We start from the raw sequence: 18,560 nt of genomic DNA, 5'->3' as shown, positions 1-18,560 counted from the left end.
ACTGACCCTGTCTTTGGTTCACCTATGGTTCTGGTAAGACATTTGCTCTGCTCACAGAGCTGGAGTACACCTATCTGCTTGGCCCAGCCACAGATGGGCATGTGCCCAACTCTGAGGCCTTACAGCTAAACCTTAATAAACAGGGCTGGTCTTTTGCGTAAGACAATCAGCTGCTTGCTTGAAGTGATTTGAAGGGTATTGACAAGCCTCTACTAAGCTTCCCAAATCTCTCTTTTGACTGAAACACTATCATCATTAAGCCACAAAATAGCATGTTGGGATTTTCTGTTAATTATTTCCCTCTACACCTGGCTCCTTTACAAGATGCAAACATTTAATTCTGGTCTAGCCACTTCCTAGCTGTGTGGCCTTGGGGCAAGTTTCTTAGCCCTTCTTTGCCTGAGTCTCCTCAACTGTAAGACAGGGATGATAATAGTACCAGATTTATATGGTTGAGATGAGGATTAAATGAGTTAGTACATGTAACTTAGAACAGTTAACAGTGTGCCGTTATTATTAAATCTTTGGTGTTTGAGCATGAATGAGCAGGTCAGATTGTATTGTCTCACACAGGAGAGTTTAGGGAAAAACTCAGTAGGATATCTGGCAATAATGAGGGAGATGAATATGGTTCACTATTTTGCCAAGTTTTACAAATACTCTGTGACCCCCAAGGGAAACATTTCCCTTCACAACAGCCATTCCTGAAACTGAGAATGCTGCTGTAGCTGGTAAGGCTTCTTTTACACTCTCTTTATCTAAGCCAAAGAATGTCTTTCATGTCCCTTCTTCATACAAATATCCACTTACAAAATTAAAAAAGGACTTATTTATTAGCCAAATGGGGCCATCTGGAACCCTGTTTGTTTATGCCTTAACTTACTATAATTCTTACAATTACAAATCCATAAAATAAATGGAATCTGATTCCTGTTATGTTTTTAAAAGATGAGAGAAGTTTCATTTAAGAAAATGCACCATTAACCCCCTTCTTCCTGAGTCAATATCATGTCTAATTACTAAATATATTGAATTATAATTTCTCATTATATGTGACTTTATCAAATCAAGTGGTAAAAGTCTTACGCTGATAAATTAAAAAACACAATGCATTGAAGTTTTAATAACTTGAGAGGAAGGTACCTATTAAATATTATTAATCTGCATATGTTCACTTCAAAATTTTTGCATATAAACATGTAAGTACAGACATTGGCTTTAATGTGTTAAATGTGCCAATATAGAACATTTTGATGTTACAAAGTTAGTAAATGTGAGTTATCCAGGAACTTAACAGAAGGAATTGGAAACATTTTTCTCTTTCATGCTTCCTTATTAAGATCTACTCACCTAACAGCCGTGGGAACATTTATTTAAGTGAGGAAACATTTTTTATTTCACCACTACACGTATATAAAACACACACACACACACACACACACACACAGCACTTTATAGCCTTGTTAAAAAATTCTTTCTGAAAGCATAGCAAAGAACATTTTGGAATATCTAGTCCTCCAAGTGGATGCTTTATGGTTTTAATTATTGCTTCTAAATCTACATTTATAAGTGATAAATTTGTATGCATGACAAAACAAAACAAAAACAAAAACAAAAAACCAGCTGCTTCTAGGGCTCTGTACACTGACCCAGGGAAACAGTATTTTCCAGATATTTACAGCAGGTATAGTCTACATTGAAATACTTTATCATTTTGTTTGGGTGAAACGTTAGCTATTTCATCAGCACTGTACCAGATCTAAAGAAAATGACTGTAGGAAAAGCCATTAGCCCTTAGTAGAAAAATAGCACCTCAATATTTTATGTCTACTTATCCCCTCCGATAAACAATTTTAAAACATTTCTATAAAGGACGTGTCTACTAAGCAATTTGTTAGAGTTTGGGGAAGCTTGAATACTTTCTTCCTTTAGGTTCTAACCAATTTGAGAACTAGACATAGGATCCAGACAGGGATTAACACACACCATCAGCTTTAATACCCAACTGACAGGGCTGCTGGTGGGGGTTGAGGGTAAGGGTGGGGTGGAGGCGGGGCATAGAGCATAGGGCCCACCCTCTCTGGTGAGAGGCAAACATGCAGTTACTTATTTCTTTTCCCGGGAACTGTATTGGTTCACCCAGTTGTTGGCCAAGCAGATGGAGCTCTCCGCCAGTCTGTGTTAGTTTGGGTCCTTCAGGAAACTGACCCAAAGATATTTGCTGGGGAAAACACTTGTAAGGAAAAATGGGAGGGAGCTGCATGAGGCTGGGAGGGAGAGAGGGATAGAGGGTTGGGTGGAAGCATCTCAGACTTCAGTGCTGTAGTGAGGCAAGTTCTCCAGGTGAAGTCGCTCCGCAGACGAGTCCCATGTTTCCCAGGAATGGGCCCGCCTTAGAATTCCTGTCGCACTCACTCATTGGCTACAAGCAGCCGTGGGAAGTGTGACCTCAGCTTGGTGATGGATGGCTGGATTTCAATGTGAAGCAGCTGGAGCCGTCATTCAATTATCCTCTCTGCAGTAAACTGATCCGAGAGGCGCGTTCTCAAGGCTGCCACGGTGATCAAATGTTCTCCAACACCTTTCCCTGGGGCCACAGAGAACAATCCTCCCCTACCCACCACCTCTAGCAAATAGAAGGAAGGGGCTAATAATCAACCTTTTTTCTGTACACATGAGTTGAAGTTCTCGGAGCCACACACAGCAACTGATCTTGTTTTATAGTTACCATTATATGTGTGTTTGGTGTATGCACATAGAGGCATAGATTTTCATTATGGTACATTCTTGGGATTGATCCAATTAAACAACAGTCAACAAGTATGCACGCGCACCTCTGTGCCAGACATTGGAAATGCCACAGAAAAGGATAGGATGTGGGTCCTGCCCTAAAGCTGCAACAAAAATATAACATTCAATGAAAGGAAATTTAAAATACTTCTCAAAGCAGGAGAGAGCTGGGCTTCCTCTGCCGCTCTCCCTCGTGGTGCCCATATTCAAAAAGGTTTTGCTTACGTTTGTTTCAGTTTGTTTATGCATCCCAAAGATGTTATTTGAACAAAGACTGGCAGCCACTACACCCCAAACAAAACAGGAAGCTCCTGGAGTAAATTATTGTTAGAGCTTGCTATGCTCTAACATTGTACAAATCTTTGCTGTCAGGCATATTATAATTGTATGATTACAAATTAAAGTCAATCTTGTAAGATGTTTCTCTTGGAAACACAAATCCTTTGAACTAGTGGTAATTTTTGTTAGTTATCAGAAGTTGAATGTACTCTAGTGTTTTCTAAGTTATGTGGAAATTACTTGTTTTCTTCTTCCAACTTTATTCCACACTTCACAACAAACTTTAGGAGATTTTATTGAAACTCTAAGGCTGTCTCAACAACACAAGGGACAGTCACTCTGCTAGAAACACACTTTGACATCATTGTTGCTTTAATTTTTTTTTTTTTTCTGGTTCATGCTCATGGCCCAAAGAGATCAAATGTCTTTTTTGGTGAGTTGGATTTCTTCTCCTTTCTCTTCAGGGTGTTCCTCCCACCTCAGATGAGGAGAAGAAGCCAATTCCAGGAGCAAAGAAACTTCCAGGACCTGCAGTCAATCTATCGGAAATCCAGAATATTAAAAGTGAACTAAAATATGTCCCCAAAGCTGAACAGTAGTTGGAAGAAAAAAGGTGAGTGAGAAACTATCTTCTTTGTCTCAAGAAGGCCTCTGTAAAATGATTTAAGGAAGTCTTCCACTGAAGAAATCTGGAAAATTCTACAAGAGTTCATTAAATACCAGGGGCCTTCAATTTAAGTCAGTATTTCTGGTGCAGTTTTCTGGTAAAGCCAAGTTTTGGGGCCTGTCTTATTCCATCACCAGTCGTAGATCCATTGAGAATGTTAGCCTGCCATTCTCCTTCTGATCATCCTTCTTAGTTGTGGAAGGATGAAGTTGGGAGAGGAAAGATGCTCGGGAAAAGGCCTTGAGGTTTTGATCTTGAGGTCCAGGGAGCCCTCCCTCACTTCATGCTTCAGTTTCCTCACCCAGGTATCACAAAAAGCAACAAGCTATTCATGAGCTAGAGGATCAGAGGATCAAGGAACTGAACAAGTTTGGGAGTATAAAGAGGCAGAGACCCAGGAGTTCAGTCCTTTAATCAAGTAACCCAGGTTTGTGTAAGGCAGACCAAGAGGATGCCATAATGACTCTAGGGTAGGCTCAAAACTTGCATGCTGCCTTACAAGGCACTGCAAGCAGGGCTTGTGATCTTATTTTCATTTTAATTGCATTTGTTCAATAATGATCCCCTGGTGAGGGTTCAGACAACCCTCCACCTGGCTCCTGTGGATTGGTATGGGAATTCTGCCAGCAGGGGAGTGTGGAATTGGCCCAAGTCATCACTCTTTCTCCTAGGAGACCCTGGGAGCAAATCTACCCTTTTCCAACATTACTAAGCCCACAATGTACAATCTATTCCATTTCTTAAGCAGAAATTTAAGTCTAGAGGAGAGGAATCTGTATTGGGAACATAAAACAGGTTTTTATCTGGTTGATTGTCCATTCATTCATTTAGTCACTCACCCATTTATTCAATCAATATTTATTGAGTGTTCACTACATGCTGAACACTAGAAACATTTATTCATCACTTACCATGAGCAAGATATTATGTGAAGAACATTATGTCCATTTTTTTTAAGCCTCATGATACCCAATTATTGCTCTCATTCTTGAGATGAGTCTTAGAGAGATTGAGTTTCCCCATCTATCATGTATTCTAAAAATGGAGTCTGCCTTCAAAGTTAGTGCTATCACCTACTTGTTATATTGCTTCAATCCCTTCCTCCCACCACACCTTACAGATGGATTGCATGCTTCCTGTTGGTGTTGGGGTGAAATCTTCTGACTGGATGGCAGAGGCAAGCAGTGGGGCAGATAGGGCCCTGCTGTATCTTCTCCTCTAGACAGAATAAGGAACAGAATGTTCTGTGAGACAGTCCAATGCATTGTGGCAGTGTTATTTGTGTCACTTACACTGACTTACTTGGATGTTTACAAGTTAGTTCTGCCGAAAAGGTTTCTTTATAGTCAGAGAAAGTGAGGAGCCGTTTTGAGTTAAAATAAAAGAACAGTAACTGGTGTTTTCAGCACAGTTACATAAAAGAACACAGGAGTAAGAGTAAAACAGAGTGGATCTATGACCATAGATTGAATCCCAGGAACCTGGATGGGGACAAATTGATGTGAGCAGGAACTAACCTGACACGTGGCTACATGTACTTGTTACTACTGATGACAGAATGGAACAAATTGATGAGTGAGTATCACATTCAGTCCTGCTTGTGTTGCCAAGTTGAGATGAAATATTTCAGTGTGGTAGGGATGAAGTTTCAGAACTTTCTTGTTAGAAAGCCTGGAGAGGGGAACTTAACTTTTTGTCATATTGATTATCATCACCCAACCAAGGCTGTTCAGTTGGACACATGAATTTTTAATGCAAACTTTAAAGGTTTTTTCTTTTATGAAATCCATGTTGACCTAAATTTAACCTCAGTTCCGGTTTCAGAAGAATTTGGTTTTGAAGACTCAGAGGAATGCTGTTTTAAAATGAGCTTAGAGAGGATCTTGCAGTGTTACTCAGCAGTGGGGTTGATTCAGTAGCCTTGGCTGTGTGATTACAGGGAACAAGGAAGAAAAACAACTCAATCAAATATTAAAAATGTACCAGAATATCCAGAACACATTTTTGTTACTTTATTTTCTCAGAGAAGACTTTAATGATTCTTCTCTCCTTAACAAATTCTAATGCAAAACCACTCAGAGAGACCTATTTTTCTTTATTCTTACGGTAATGTGAAAATCTAAGTTGTCAGGGTAATTGATCTGAATTCCAAATGAGTACAGTCATTGTTTTAAGCCAAGGAATGATCTTTACTTTTTGTAGCAAGCTGTTTGGCTTTTGACTTATTTTTCTCCTGCAGATATGTCAGAGATTTCAAGACTTCAGTAGTCATAGTCTGTGGTTACAGAAGGAGAACATTTCTTAACATTGATTGATTCAGTGAACTCATAAGCAGTAAATACCCTGGACCAGCCATCACTTAACCCTTCACTGGTTGGATTGATTATTTTTCTTCTTGGGTCACCACTTTGTCACCCACCCTCACCCTGTGTTGTCCAGTTATTTGATCAAACAGATCATTGGTTTGAAGATTGAATAAGTCCATCATGTCCATAGTGTCAAATGCAGTGAAAACCACAAGGCTCAAGGTCCACATAATACTATCACTATTACAGTACTTTAGACATATAGGACAGGTTAGCATCTCATTTTAGCCAAGATGAGTGCCTCCTTTTATGTGGGATTTCAAATTCTTTCCATGCCCTGTGTCATGGATAGAATTGTTAACAGGAATCAATTAAAAACATTACAGAACAAGAATCAGAAAGGCCAGTGACTACCCCGTTGGGCACCAGAAATGGTGGCTTATGGGAAAGGACTTGGGGCCTAGACCCAAACTGGAACCAGACCAGGCAATATAGAGACAGCACATACCAAGTCAAAGCCAAAAGACACAGAAGTGTCCCAAATGGGGCCTCAGTCCAGGCTGGAACTGGCATGGGACAGGGAAGGTAGGATGTTCAGCCATATAAATTTTGGAATCCTCCTGGCTGTGATTTAAGGTAGCCAGATGGTGACTTAAGAAAGTCCAAGAACCAGATGAAGAGGAAGGACCAGTGGCAAAATCTAGAAACCAGGTGTCCTCCAATACTTCCAATCCTGCTTGTTTGCTGCATTATCAGGAATCCCGCAGGGCCACTATCAGAAGCCACTGTCAACTTGTTTGCTTACAGTTGTAGCAGATACCACCTCAGGCTTCATGGACAAAGGTCTGGGGAACCTGCAGAACTGCTCTGGGCTGGTGTCCAGACTCTGTGTCCATTTCTGTTTGCTCCCGACCCTTAGATCAGAGCATAGGTACTCAGTAAATAACCCTTGAAACTAGCTTCTATACCATGAGCACTTTCTTCTTTCTGTAGTAAAATGTATAGATATAAAACTTGGTCCCTGCTCTCAGGATACTTAAGTCTTGATGGAAAGATAAAATACTTCAAAAGGTAGCTAACAATTCAAAAATTAGATAGCAGCTTAATTATTAAAGATATCCCAAGGCTGTTTATGACCCACTAACAACTAGGCAGTAGAGATAATGCTATGACTTTTGAGGGGCTAAGGTATGATTTGGGGTCAGGGATAATTTCAAAGAGGCAGTGGGAATGGAATGGTTTAAACAGAGGCTCAGAGATCACCTCTGGACATATGGAGCATTCAGGGTATTGTTAATAATTAGACCAGCCTAGTGAGACCAAAGAGTTCCTCTAGGCACTACATCTTAAACTTTTGGAGCATAACAAAATAAAACCCACAGCCCGCCTACATCATCTCATCTCTTTTTCCAGTGGTAAAAGAATTCAGTGATATCAAAGAATTGAAGAGGAACAAAATAAGTATCAAAATGGTAATGATGCATCAATTATAAGAAAAAGAAATGATTAACAAAGGTAAAACCTAAGAATAATTCTACACTGATGCTGATGAGCACCAAGAAAGTTGCAATTGAAAGCCTTGGGACTGATGAAGCTCTAAAAAGAAATTCTCATTCTGAAGTTGCAGGAATCCCTTCTCTCTGTGTTGGACATTTCAGCATGGCCACATGTGTGGTAGTCAGACTTCATGGTTATATACTAAACTAGGGTTTTAGAAAAATGTGAAATTTTAGTGATTCTTGATAGCTCACTTAGCAGGTTTTGGTTGTGTATAGAAGTGAAAATCTATGGAATTAATCCCCATTCGTCATTAGGAACTGAAGAAAGCACTTGCGTTTTTGCATCGAGAAGTCTTTTGAGGTCAACCAGTGGGCCTTGGACCATACTTTGAGAAACATTGCCGTAGGGCAGTAAATGAGAGTGAGTTGGAATGATCTGCAGCGCCTTTTGTACCCATATACAGCCTCATAATATCAAGTTAGTCTCCATCTCATACCCCACATCAGCTAGCCAGCCCTGATTTTGGATTTTGTAGATTTGAAAAGAATCTTTATAATGCCCTGTTGGGGGAGGTGTGCCCTTATCTTAGTCTGCTCGGGCCGCTATAACAAAATACCATAGACTGTGTGGCTAAAACAACAGACATTTATTTCTCACCGTTCTGGAGCTAAAAGTCAGAGATGAGGATGTCAGTATTGTTACGTTTTGGTGAGAGTTCTCTTCCTGGCTTGCAGATGGCCATATTCTTGCTGTGTCCTTTGATGTCTCTTCCTCTTCTTATAAGGGTGCTAATTCTATCATGGGGACCCCACACTCATGACCTCATCTAAACCTAATTAACTCTCAAAGGCCCCACCTCCTAATATTATCACATTGGGGATTAAGGCTTCAACATATGAATTTGGGGGAGGGACACAAACATTCAGTCCATAACAGTCCTCTTCCTCCAGCACTCTGCCCCATCCCTAGCATCTTCTGTTTATCCTGTCACAAATTTACCGAATCGTAATGTATTTGTTTTCTTGTTTACATCTTCTTTATGATGCTATTGCATAGCTCCTTTAAAGGTTGCAATTCACATGATACATATTAGGTACACAGGGCAAGTCTGGAGGATGTTGCCAGAGCCCTGACCACAGCAAGTGTGGGATCACTTAGAAATGTAGACATTCCAAGTCCTTGTAATCTTAGGGAGCTTACCACTTTAAAAGAAAGACTTGCTTCTCTCACAAAGGTCCATAGTTAACATTGTTGACGAAAATCAGTAATGGGCCCAGAAATTTGACTTTAAATTAATTGATTGTATTCCTCTGGGAAACTAAAAAATTAAGGAAAATGTCAAATTTGTCTCATATTCCTCAAAAGAGGAGAAAGACGTGTAAACCAGAAGAAAACTTAGTATTCGAGAATTCTTTGGCTTTATTTTTCAAATAACATCTATGTCTAGATAAGACATATTTACCAACCTGTCATCCAGAGAGTTGTCATCTCTGATAGGGGAGAACATAAGGCGCTCATTATTCTTAAATGTTAAGCATTATCATCATTCCTACTGATTCAAGGGCTAATTCTGAGAGTGTTGGCAGGAAGGCAAATTGATATACCCAGACAATTGATAAAAAGTGTATTTAGTATGTAACAACAGACCTCCAAAACACATGAAGCAAAAAGCGACAGAAATGAAGGGAGAAACAGACAATCTAATGATAATAATTGGGGACTTCAATATCCCATTTTCCATAATGGCTAGAATAACTAGACAAAAGATCAACAAGGAAATATAAGACATGGACAACACCATAAACCAACTAGACCTAACATATATTATATATATAATATATACACACACATGTATGTATATATACATACATATACATTATGTATGTGTATATATACATATACATTATTTATGTATACATTCTATATGTATATATACATATATACATTCTCTATACATGTATGTGTGTATATATATTATATATAGTGTGTGTGGATATGTATATATACACACATATAAAACACTGCCCAACAACAGCAGAGTACATGCATACACATTCTTCTCAAGTGTACATGGAACATTGTCCAGGATGGACCATATGTTAGGCCATGAAATAAGTCTCAAATTTAAAAGGATTGAAATCATACAAAGTATGTTCTATGACCATAATGGAATGAAATCAGAAATCAGTAACAGAAGGAAGTTTGGGAAATTCACAACTTGTGGAACTTAAACAACATGCTTCTAAATAACCAATGAGTCAAAGAAGAAATCACAAGGTAAATTTAAAACTATTAATACTTTGAGGCGAATGAAAACAAAAATACAGCATACCCAAATTTATAAGATGCAATGAAAGCAGTACTTAGAGGAAAGTTTACAGTTATAAATGACTATATTAAAAAAGAAGATCTCAAATCCCATAACCAACCAATCAAATCAATATTAGCACCTATTCCATATTTGGGAAACATGCCCTTTATCATCTTATAGTAAACTTATGATTAAATTGATACGTGAATGGAAATATCATTCCTTTTAAATGGTAAGGCATAATAAATGTAATAAATCTATTTGTATAAACACTATAACAATGTAACAGAGGCTGGGAAAAAAAAAAAGATTGCCCAGTAGATCACCATTTTAGCAAAATACTGACTTTGGTATTTCCCCTTCTAGTCTTTTCCTCTGGGTTTACATGTGGGATGCAATACAACCAAGTTGCTAACAATATGTTGATTTGGGGTTGTGAAGACTTGGTCTCATTTCCTTCTGTGCTTGCAACTTTGCACTCTATGTCTCTATTTTCTTGTTTGGTAAAAGCAGAAAATGGCACCTCTCTCAGTCAGTAGTTGTGAAGGGTTAGGGAGATGTATTTTTGAAAGTATCTCCAAGCACAGTACCTGGGATGGGTAATTACTCAGTAAATAGGAACTGGTTCTTATATATTTTCTTACATAGCATCATTTATAGCACTTGTATAGTTTTGTATCTTGCTTTTTCCACTTTACATTTTATCACAAGATTATTTTTCATGTTGCTTTTCAGCCTTCAGAATTAAGATGATTTATTTCTCATAGTCTTTGACTTATCATGATTTCATAACCTTTTCCTTTTGCCAGAAGACAGAGGACTGATTTATTGTTTTACATAGAACTAGACTTAAAAACACTTCTCCAAATGTCTTCTGTGTGGTTTGTGGAAATTTTTTGTCCTCATTTTTGAAATGTTACCTGCTTTGACCCAATTACAGAGCTCTATTCACTTTCTCTGAAGGAAATGGTTTTATGCTGAAATTTTTCATTCTCTAGTGAAGCCACATTTCTTTTGATTTGTGATGCTCTTTTTAAATTTTTCCTGATCTTCACTTGCTTGGATAAAGACAGGTTCTGCAGTGATTCTGAACTGTATCAAGGTCTTGTTCATTTGTTTTCCTGGCTGGCAAAACTCTTGTTTTAGACCCTGGTTACAGCCTTTGTAAAGGTGGGTGTAAAGGACTCTTGAGAGTGAACGCAAGAAGACTTTGAGTTGATTGTTGCAGTTGCTTTAAGAGCCTCTCAACAGTAAACACACAGAAACTACCAGTGTAGTTTCTATTAAAACAGAGGTTTGGAGGGTGTAGTGTGTGAATTATCAGGAAGAAGTTGGAATTGGTGCGAGAGCTTTTAGGAAGTAGACGTGAGACCAGAGAAACACATTTGCTTCAGCCAGCTTGGTGGAGAGCAGAGGTGACTCAGAACCCAATTCTGTTGATCTTCCTATACTGGCACACACATTTCCATGGGCCAAAAGACAGTTACACCTGGCACCTGTTCTACTGTCAATGTAATGGAACTCATTAATCTATCTAATTTGTTCTCAGTGGGCGGGGGGAGGGTGTGGATTTTTCCTCCCAGGGGACATTTAGCAATGTCTGCATACAGTTTGAATTGTCACAACTAGGGGTGGGCTGCTACTGTCCTCTAGTGAGGAGAGGCCAGGTATGCTATTAAACATCCCACAATGCCAAGGATGGCCTCCTACAACAAAGAATGATCCAGCCTCAAATGTCAGTACTGCTGAGAGTGAGTAACCCTGATTTATCTGCTTGAAAGGTTGATGTCAGGTCCATCTTGCTGCAGACTTTTCTTTCCAAGCAACCAATGCATTGCATTTCACAGAAATTAAGACAGTAATAAAAAGAGTAAAGTAATTAATTGCCCAATATTTATAATCTCTTCACAGTAATCAAGACTTAGGAATGAAGCACTCTTAAATATGATTCTTGTCAATTGGCAGATTAAACATATTTATGGTATATGGTCTATGTGGAATTGCCTCTAACCCAACTATTTTTATAGGTTATCTTTTCATCTCAAATGTATCAGAAAGCAGTAGGTTATCTCAGCAGTTCTTCAAGTCTTCTAAAGTATTAATGTGAAACATTAGTAGTCACCAGCATCAATATCAATGTCATCATTTTGATTGTCTTCATGAGCATTCCCATTTATTATATGCTTGTGATATGCCTGGTACCATATTTTGTACCTCACATGCATTATTTCATTCATTCCTTGGGCTGATTGCATGAGGTATATACTACAATGCTCATTTTATTTATGGGAGAGTGAAGGCTAAGAAAGTTTATGCAACTTGACCAAGGTCACCCAGATTGTAAGTCACAGAGGTGAGGTGCAAACCATCATCTGTCACACTAAACAGCCAGTCCTTTTAATCACTATCACCCACTGCATTCTTTAAAAATGTTCTTTTAGTTATAGTCTTTGCAAATAATATTTCACCATGTTGGGTCAGAGCAAAGCAAGCAAAGGCTAAAGAGATTACAGAAACTGTCACTGTCACAAAGATGAGCACTGAAACACAACCCTGGCATGTTGGTTGGTGGGTTCCTTTGTTTGCTCATTTGTTTATTCATTCACATATTCATTCTTTTAGTTAGTCAGCATTTACTAAACACAAAAGATGCACCAGGTGCTGAGTATATCAGGCATTAGGGATTCAAATATGCCAGAGCATCTACCCTAGTTCACAGTTTAATGGGCAAAACATTGCATGGCAGCACAAATAATTTGCTGTTTTTAAGGATTTTGACAAAAAGGAAGAGTTAATGCCCATAAATATCAGAGAAAGTATGAGAGAGAAAGAGAGAGAGAGAGAGAGAGAGAGGAAGGGAGGGGAGGAGAAAGGAGAGGAGAAGTGACAGAAAAACACTGATTATGGCAGTGCTGGGGATGACATGGACTTTGCCCAGTGCTGACAAAACTGCAGCAGAGGAATACCAGACCGCTGCAGAGCCCACCTGCCTTTGCTCCGGAGATGAGCAAGGGCTTGTCAGGAGTCTCTGTGTCATTCATGGTGCAGCAGTCTCTGACCCATGAGGCCTTTTCGCTCATTCCCTCTCACGCTGTGTGCAGCCCACGCAGAAAACTGGGGAAGTGAATTCCAGGCTGTCTAATCAGGGTTGGCTGCATCGTGACAATGCTGCTCGTTTTAACTCCCTGCACATGCTGTGGCATTTGAGAAGGAGAAGGAATCACGAGGAGCAAATCAAGACTTGCAAATTTAACTTGTACTCCCTTGCCACTGCTCCCTGCCTGTGAACTGATCATTCCACACCCTCTGGTTTAGGACTTTATGCAGATGGCGAGGGGGTGGCTGGTTTAATCGGAGGCAGGGTCAGTCAATTGGCTTCTCACTGAGGGAAATTTCTATTAAGCACTCGACAGATTGGAGTCTCTTTCGTCTAGGCAGATGGCACAAAGGTTGCTCAGAACAATTCATCTAGACTGCTGGATAAACAGCAGAAAGCAAGTATGTCCTATTGCCAGAAAGTCATTGGATGCCTTCTATAGGAAGGACAGTGGCACTTCCTTCCACCCTAGAAGATAGTGGCACTTCCTTCCACCTGTCACATTTAATAGAATCCTTAACAAGTAATACACATTTTACTGCCTAGCTCTTACCTGATCCCCCAATTTTGGATACAGATGATAACAATCATGGCTGCAGTTTAGTTTCAGAGGCAACAATTAATTCCTGAAAACTACCCCAACAGGTTTATTAAATTCTGAGTGTTCAATCATCCATCTATTCAGACTGTTTTCATTGCCTGATCATTTTGTACATGGGCTAGTTGGAATTTACCTTGGCCATATTAACCTTCTTCTTCATAATGCAAATTAGCAGCATGAATTGGATTTGAGTGGGAAGGATTAAAGTGCTGGGATAAATTCACTCATTTATGAAATGAACATCTATTCACTGACTGTTTCAGGCACTACTACATTAGAAATAGGTGATACAAGACAACATCCCTCAAGGGACTCACAGTCTAGTTGAGTAAGGATGTGAGAGGGGATATTAGCACATAATGGTTGCAGCAGGAATGGAGAAGAAATGACAAGGTACAGCCTTTGAACACAGGTGACAAAGAGTCTAGACAGGATGTTGGAAAACAGTTATTCCACTGAAAGAAAGGTGGAAGAGAGGTGATTCAAGTGTAGGTTTATACCCTGGCTTTGCTATTCCCTTGTTTTGTGATTTTATATAATTGCTCTGCCTCGGTTTCTTCATCTGAAAAATGAGAAAAATACCTAACTCCCAGAGGCAATTCTGCTGTCCACCCTGAGGAACATTTAGCAATGTTTGAAGACATTTTTGATTGTCACATCTCAGGGTGGGTACTCTTGGCATTCAGGGGCTTGAGACCAAGGATGGTACTAAACACCCTACAACACACAGAACAGTCCTCACAACAGGCACCGATAGTTCCAGGGCTGAGAAGCACTGAATCACATAGTGTGTATATCTAAAGTTCTGTGTACCACGGGAGCTATTACCATTATTAACTACAAAATGTTACCATTAGAATGAACTTAATTTAAGATCGCCTATCTATTAGCAGTGAGTCCCAGGAGCAATGGAATCAAGGTCAGTACCAGTCTAAAATCCCAGTGTCCTATTTCCCAGTTTTGTGTTCCTACTTTATAGGAAAGGCAAACAGTTTTCATTTTGAGTGTTGTATCTGTTTCATTGGTACTGACTGCTGAGAAGGGTTGGGAGCCTGAGTTCTGCGGGAAGAAGTGGGGCAGTCATAGCAGAGTGGGCTGTGGCTGTGTCAGGTGGCATGGACAGGCTTTCTGCAGCACATTTGCTCACCTTACAGCAGCCACTGGACACTGGATGTGCTGGAAAGAGTGGGACACACCTGTCCTTCACTTGCAGCTCTGGCACGTAGTAATTCAGTGACCTTGGGCAACTTCCTGACCACTCTGAGCCACATCTATAAATAGGAATAATAATGTAAGTCTTGAGGGGACCGTAAAGATAGTTAATTGACTTAGATAGGGCTCCTGGTACACAGCAGCTTCCAGGAAGTCTTCATTCCCTTTGCTGTTCTCACAGTCTGCCCATACCTTCTGCCCTGTGCCCCTTGCTTCCAAGGCTAGGAGTTGATTGGTTTTTAAGTGAAATACTGTCTGAAGAGTAGCTCTGCACATTTCCCCAAAGAATATGAAGAAAGCTCACTGAAAATTAAAATCCATTAATTATCTTATCTGTAACTAATATGAGCTCACTGAAGCACTTGCAAACATCTGGGAGGATCTCTTTCTCAATCACCTGAATCCTTTGAGCTTGAGCCAGTTCATGAGATGATTTCTAACCTGCAACTATCCTCTTTCTCCTGGAGGAGGCATTGCAGTTCCAGTTTTCAAAACCTGCAGCAGCTCATGTTTCCAAGGCCTTTGTCTCAAGACAGCAAAATTACAAACATTTCACTTTAGCATTTTCATTTTGTTTTGGAGACTTCAAGGAGTTTCCCTCCTCTCGCCCTAATTTTTAACTAGCAAATGCATCTGGTTTGTAATTTCTGATTTTTCTCTGAAGAGAATCAGTTTAAGAAATACTCGGAGAGTTGAGCTGCCATTGCCCTACTCTCAAGGAAAAGTTAAATAATGGACTTTATACAGCATTTTCCTGAGCATTTTGAATGGGCTTTATGGCCAGAAATAGACATTTCACCTTTTTAGTAATCTTTCATACATAGGCTATGCACTTTTGGAGTCTGGTCCAGAAAATAAAATGAGAGCTATGTCGATCTCAACGTCCAGAAGTGCCCTGGGTGTCTTCTCTATGACACCCTGTCCTGGGTTATGCCCCATTCACATTCAATTTCCAGCTATGATCACCTTACAGAAGTGTTTTCTCCCTCTATCTGACATTACTTAATTTGATAATCAAGTTATGTCTACGTTGCAATAACAGGTACGCAGTCGCTAGTAAATACAGGTGCCAGAGAACCCGGCAGCCTGGAGACTTTGTGAAATGGCTGCTTAAGGGGCATCACACAGGCCAGGCAATGCGGAAATAGGTTTATTTGGAAGTTTTATAACACATACAAAATCACATCTTTTAACTAGGGGATAATAGTAGCAATAATATTAACAAACCCTTGCACTTGATTTTAAGAATTGCAAAGTACTTCCATGTCCATTCTCTCTTTTGAACTTCATAACAGTTCTGTGAGATAGGTAGGGCAGGAATTGACTTTGCAGTTCATTTTTACATGACTTCCAACTTCACAAAGGGTGGAATATTGTGGGTTGTATTGTCTTCTCCCTCCAGAGAAGGTTCATTTTAAGACTAATTATTAATTAAGCCCATTGAAGTCCATCTGTAGAAAATGGTTGTAATCCCTTTTAATCAGAAAAGTAGGATCACCGTGTAGTCTGCAACAGGTGCCAAGGAAGGGGATTAGTTACAATCCATTCCATGGGCCAGAATTGAACAGATAATGGCTCTGCTTATACCCAGATGGACTTTTGTCACTGACATGGAAAGATATTCAAGGTTAATCTACCCACCTTTATCTATAGATATATTTCAAAGGAAATGTATTATCTCAATTTCTACCTCTATTTACTATTTTCTTGTTTAATTTAAAAAAGTCATACTGTAATCTTTATACACATACAAACATACCACATACACACACACTTGCACATACATGCTCACATATGGTAGAGGACAGATTTGATCCAGGATTTGGAAATTGGGTTGAAATGTCTTAATTTCAGAAAGACCAGGTGGCAAACAAATGGGTCTGGGGAAAACTTCATTTCAAGATGTCCCCAAACCATTGCCCTAAAGGTCAACTCTTCTGGAAAGCTCTTCATTTTCACTGACAGCTAAGAAATGGTGTCCCAGACACCCTGCGAGGTCATATACAAAGTTTACTGCTTGTTATCCATCAGGAGAGAGAGAGCCTGGGAGTCATTCTGAGCCAAATCCAATCCAATTATGGGCCAATTATAGACCTGCTTTCACTGCCAGGAGCAGGCCACCCCAGCAACCCAGCTGGTGTCAGAGCTCCTGGTTGGCAGGGATTCCCAGCACATAGGAAGACAAGCTCATGCCCCAGATAAGACAAAACAGCTGATAATGCTCTAGACCAGCACAGATGGCAAATGCAAGTGCATTAGAATGGTTCTTGATCCTCCTTACCACCCTCACTGCCATCCCTTCATAACTGAGTCCAGATTCAGTTTTCTCTCCTGTGTGGCACCATTTTTTTTTTTTAACTATGTGATCGAATTCTGAAATACCAAGAGGTGGTAGGCCAGACTTTGCTCCTGTACTCAGGGCCAACCTTCCATTACTGGTTGGATTTCTGAAGCCTATGCTATGGTGCTAACTGGGGTCACAGTGCCTGGATACCCACAGCAGCACTGACAACCTCACTGAACATGTAGGAGCTAAAATGCCAAGAAACTTGAGTTAGAAACTTGACTTAGGTAAAAATAAAGCTATCTCTATTAAAAATCAAAACAATTTTGGCTGGCATTTCCAACCTACGGAGATCATTTCAGGTCCATATTCTAGCATCAAATAGTGTCATTATTCCTGCAGGCTGGCTTTGCATGGATGACCTGCCAATTTGAGAAGCCAGCATTTTTGCATCTTTAACTGAGACTTTGAGGATAGTGGGGACAGGGCAGCACCAAGGACAGCATCCTGTGGGTGGCTGCAAAGGACACCCTTTTCAGATTGGCCTAGAGCTGTGGTTCTCAAACTTTCACATGAATCAGAATCATTTAGACGGCTTGCTGAAACTGAGATTGCCAGGCCAAAGCCCTAGGGTTTTCGATTCAGTAGGTCTGGGATGGGTTCCAGAGTATGCATTTCTGACAAGTTCTTAGGGAATGCTGCTGCTGTTGGTGGTGGTTTGGGATCGCACTTTGAGAACCACTGACCTAAAGCCATCAATCAGATTGTTTAGGTCTGGACATTCAGAAATCCCCTAACTATCCCATCACCTCCTCCACAGTTTTCAGGCTAGTTTCCAAAAGTACAGTGAGAAGCTTGGTCAGATTTCTTTGCTGGAATTTATATATACTAAGCATCAATGAAGCAATAATCACAAATGCTTGTAATAGTGCTTCTAATGGTCAGGCACTGTTGCAAGCACTTTACCTTGTGAGACGTCAGTGAGTTAGTACACGTAAGAGCTCCATTTTACAGATGAGAAGACTGAGGCACAGAGATGTTAAATGACTTTCCGCAAGGTCATACAACTAGATAGTGGGGCAGCCAGGAGTCAAATCCAGGCTGTCTGACTTTTAATCGTTACCCCAGTCTGACTCTCAATGTGGCAGAGAGGTCCAGGGGGTGAAATGAGCTGGGTAAATTATGAGGGACAATCCTAATGTAAAGGATGAGGAATTCTACATCATCTTACCCACCAGTCACTTAACCTTACTGATACGATGTTCATTTCTGTAGCTGTTTAGTAAGTGCTGACACTGTTACAGTTCAAAGGTTGGAAAACCAGAGCCCACAGGCCAAATCCAGTCCATCACCTGTTTTTTTCTTAACTTTTTGAGATCGTTCTAGATTTACATGCAGTTGTAAGAAATAATAGAGAGCGATGCCTGGATGAAATGACTGGGAATAATGAAGTCATTTTTTCCAATCTCTAATGAAAGTATTTCTAAATAAGGCTTTGCCAAGGTTCAAATAT

The 18,560-nt window shown here is 39.9% G+C and overlaps 2 protein-coding genes across 2 annotated transcripts in view; one reads left to right on the top strand and one right to left on the bottom strand.

The window, feature by feature from the left end:
* SMS (spermine synthase) overlaps nt 1-18,560 on the bottom strand; it is an 863,947-nt gene that overhangs the window by 267,456 nt on the left and 577,931 nt on the right. The gene's annotated exons all lie outside the window — the stretch shown is intronic.
* Nucleotides 1-18,560, top strand: part of SMPX (small muscle protein X-linked) — a 52,643-nt gene that overhangs the window by 17,164 nt on the left and 16,919 nt on the right. The window contains exon 4 of the mRNA XM_050775129.1: nt 3,534-3,682. Coding sequence (XP_050631086.1) covers nt 3,534-3,668 — 135 coding nt within the window. The 3' untranslated portion in view covers nt 3,669-3,682. The remainder of the gene's footprint in view (nt 1-3,533; nt 3,683-18,560) is intronic.

The sequence above is a fragment of the Macaca thibetana genome, chromosome X, assembly GCF_024542745.1.
Source record: "Macaca thibetana thibetana isolate TM-01 chromosome X, ASM2454274v1, whole genome shotgun sequence".
Lineage (NCBI taxonomy): Eukaryota > Metazoa > Chordata > Mammalia > Primates > Cercopithecidae > Macaca > Macaca thibetana.
The sequence above is the reverse complement of the archived record's forward strand: the minus strand, read 5'-3'. Positions and strand labels throughout refer to the sequence as shown.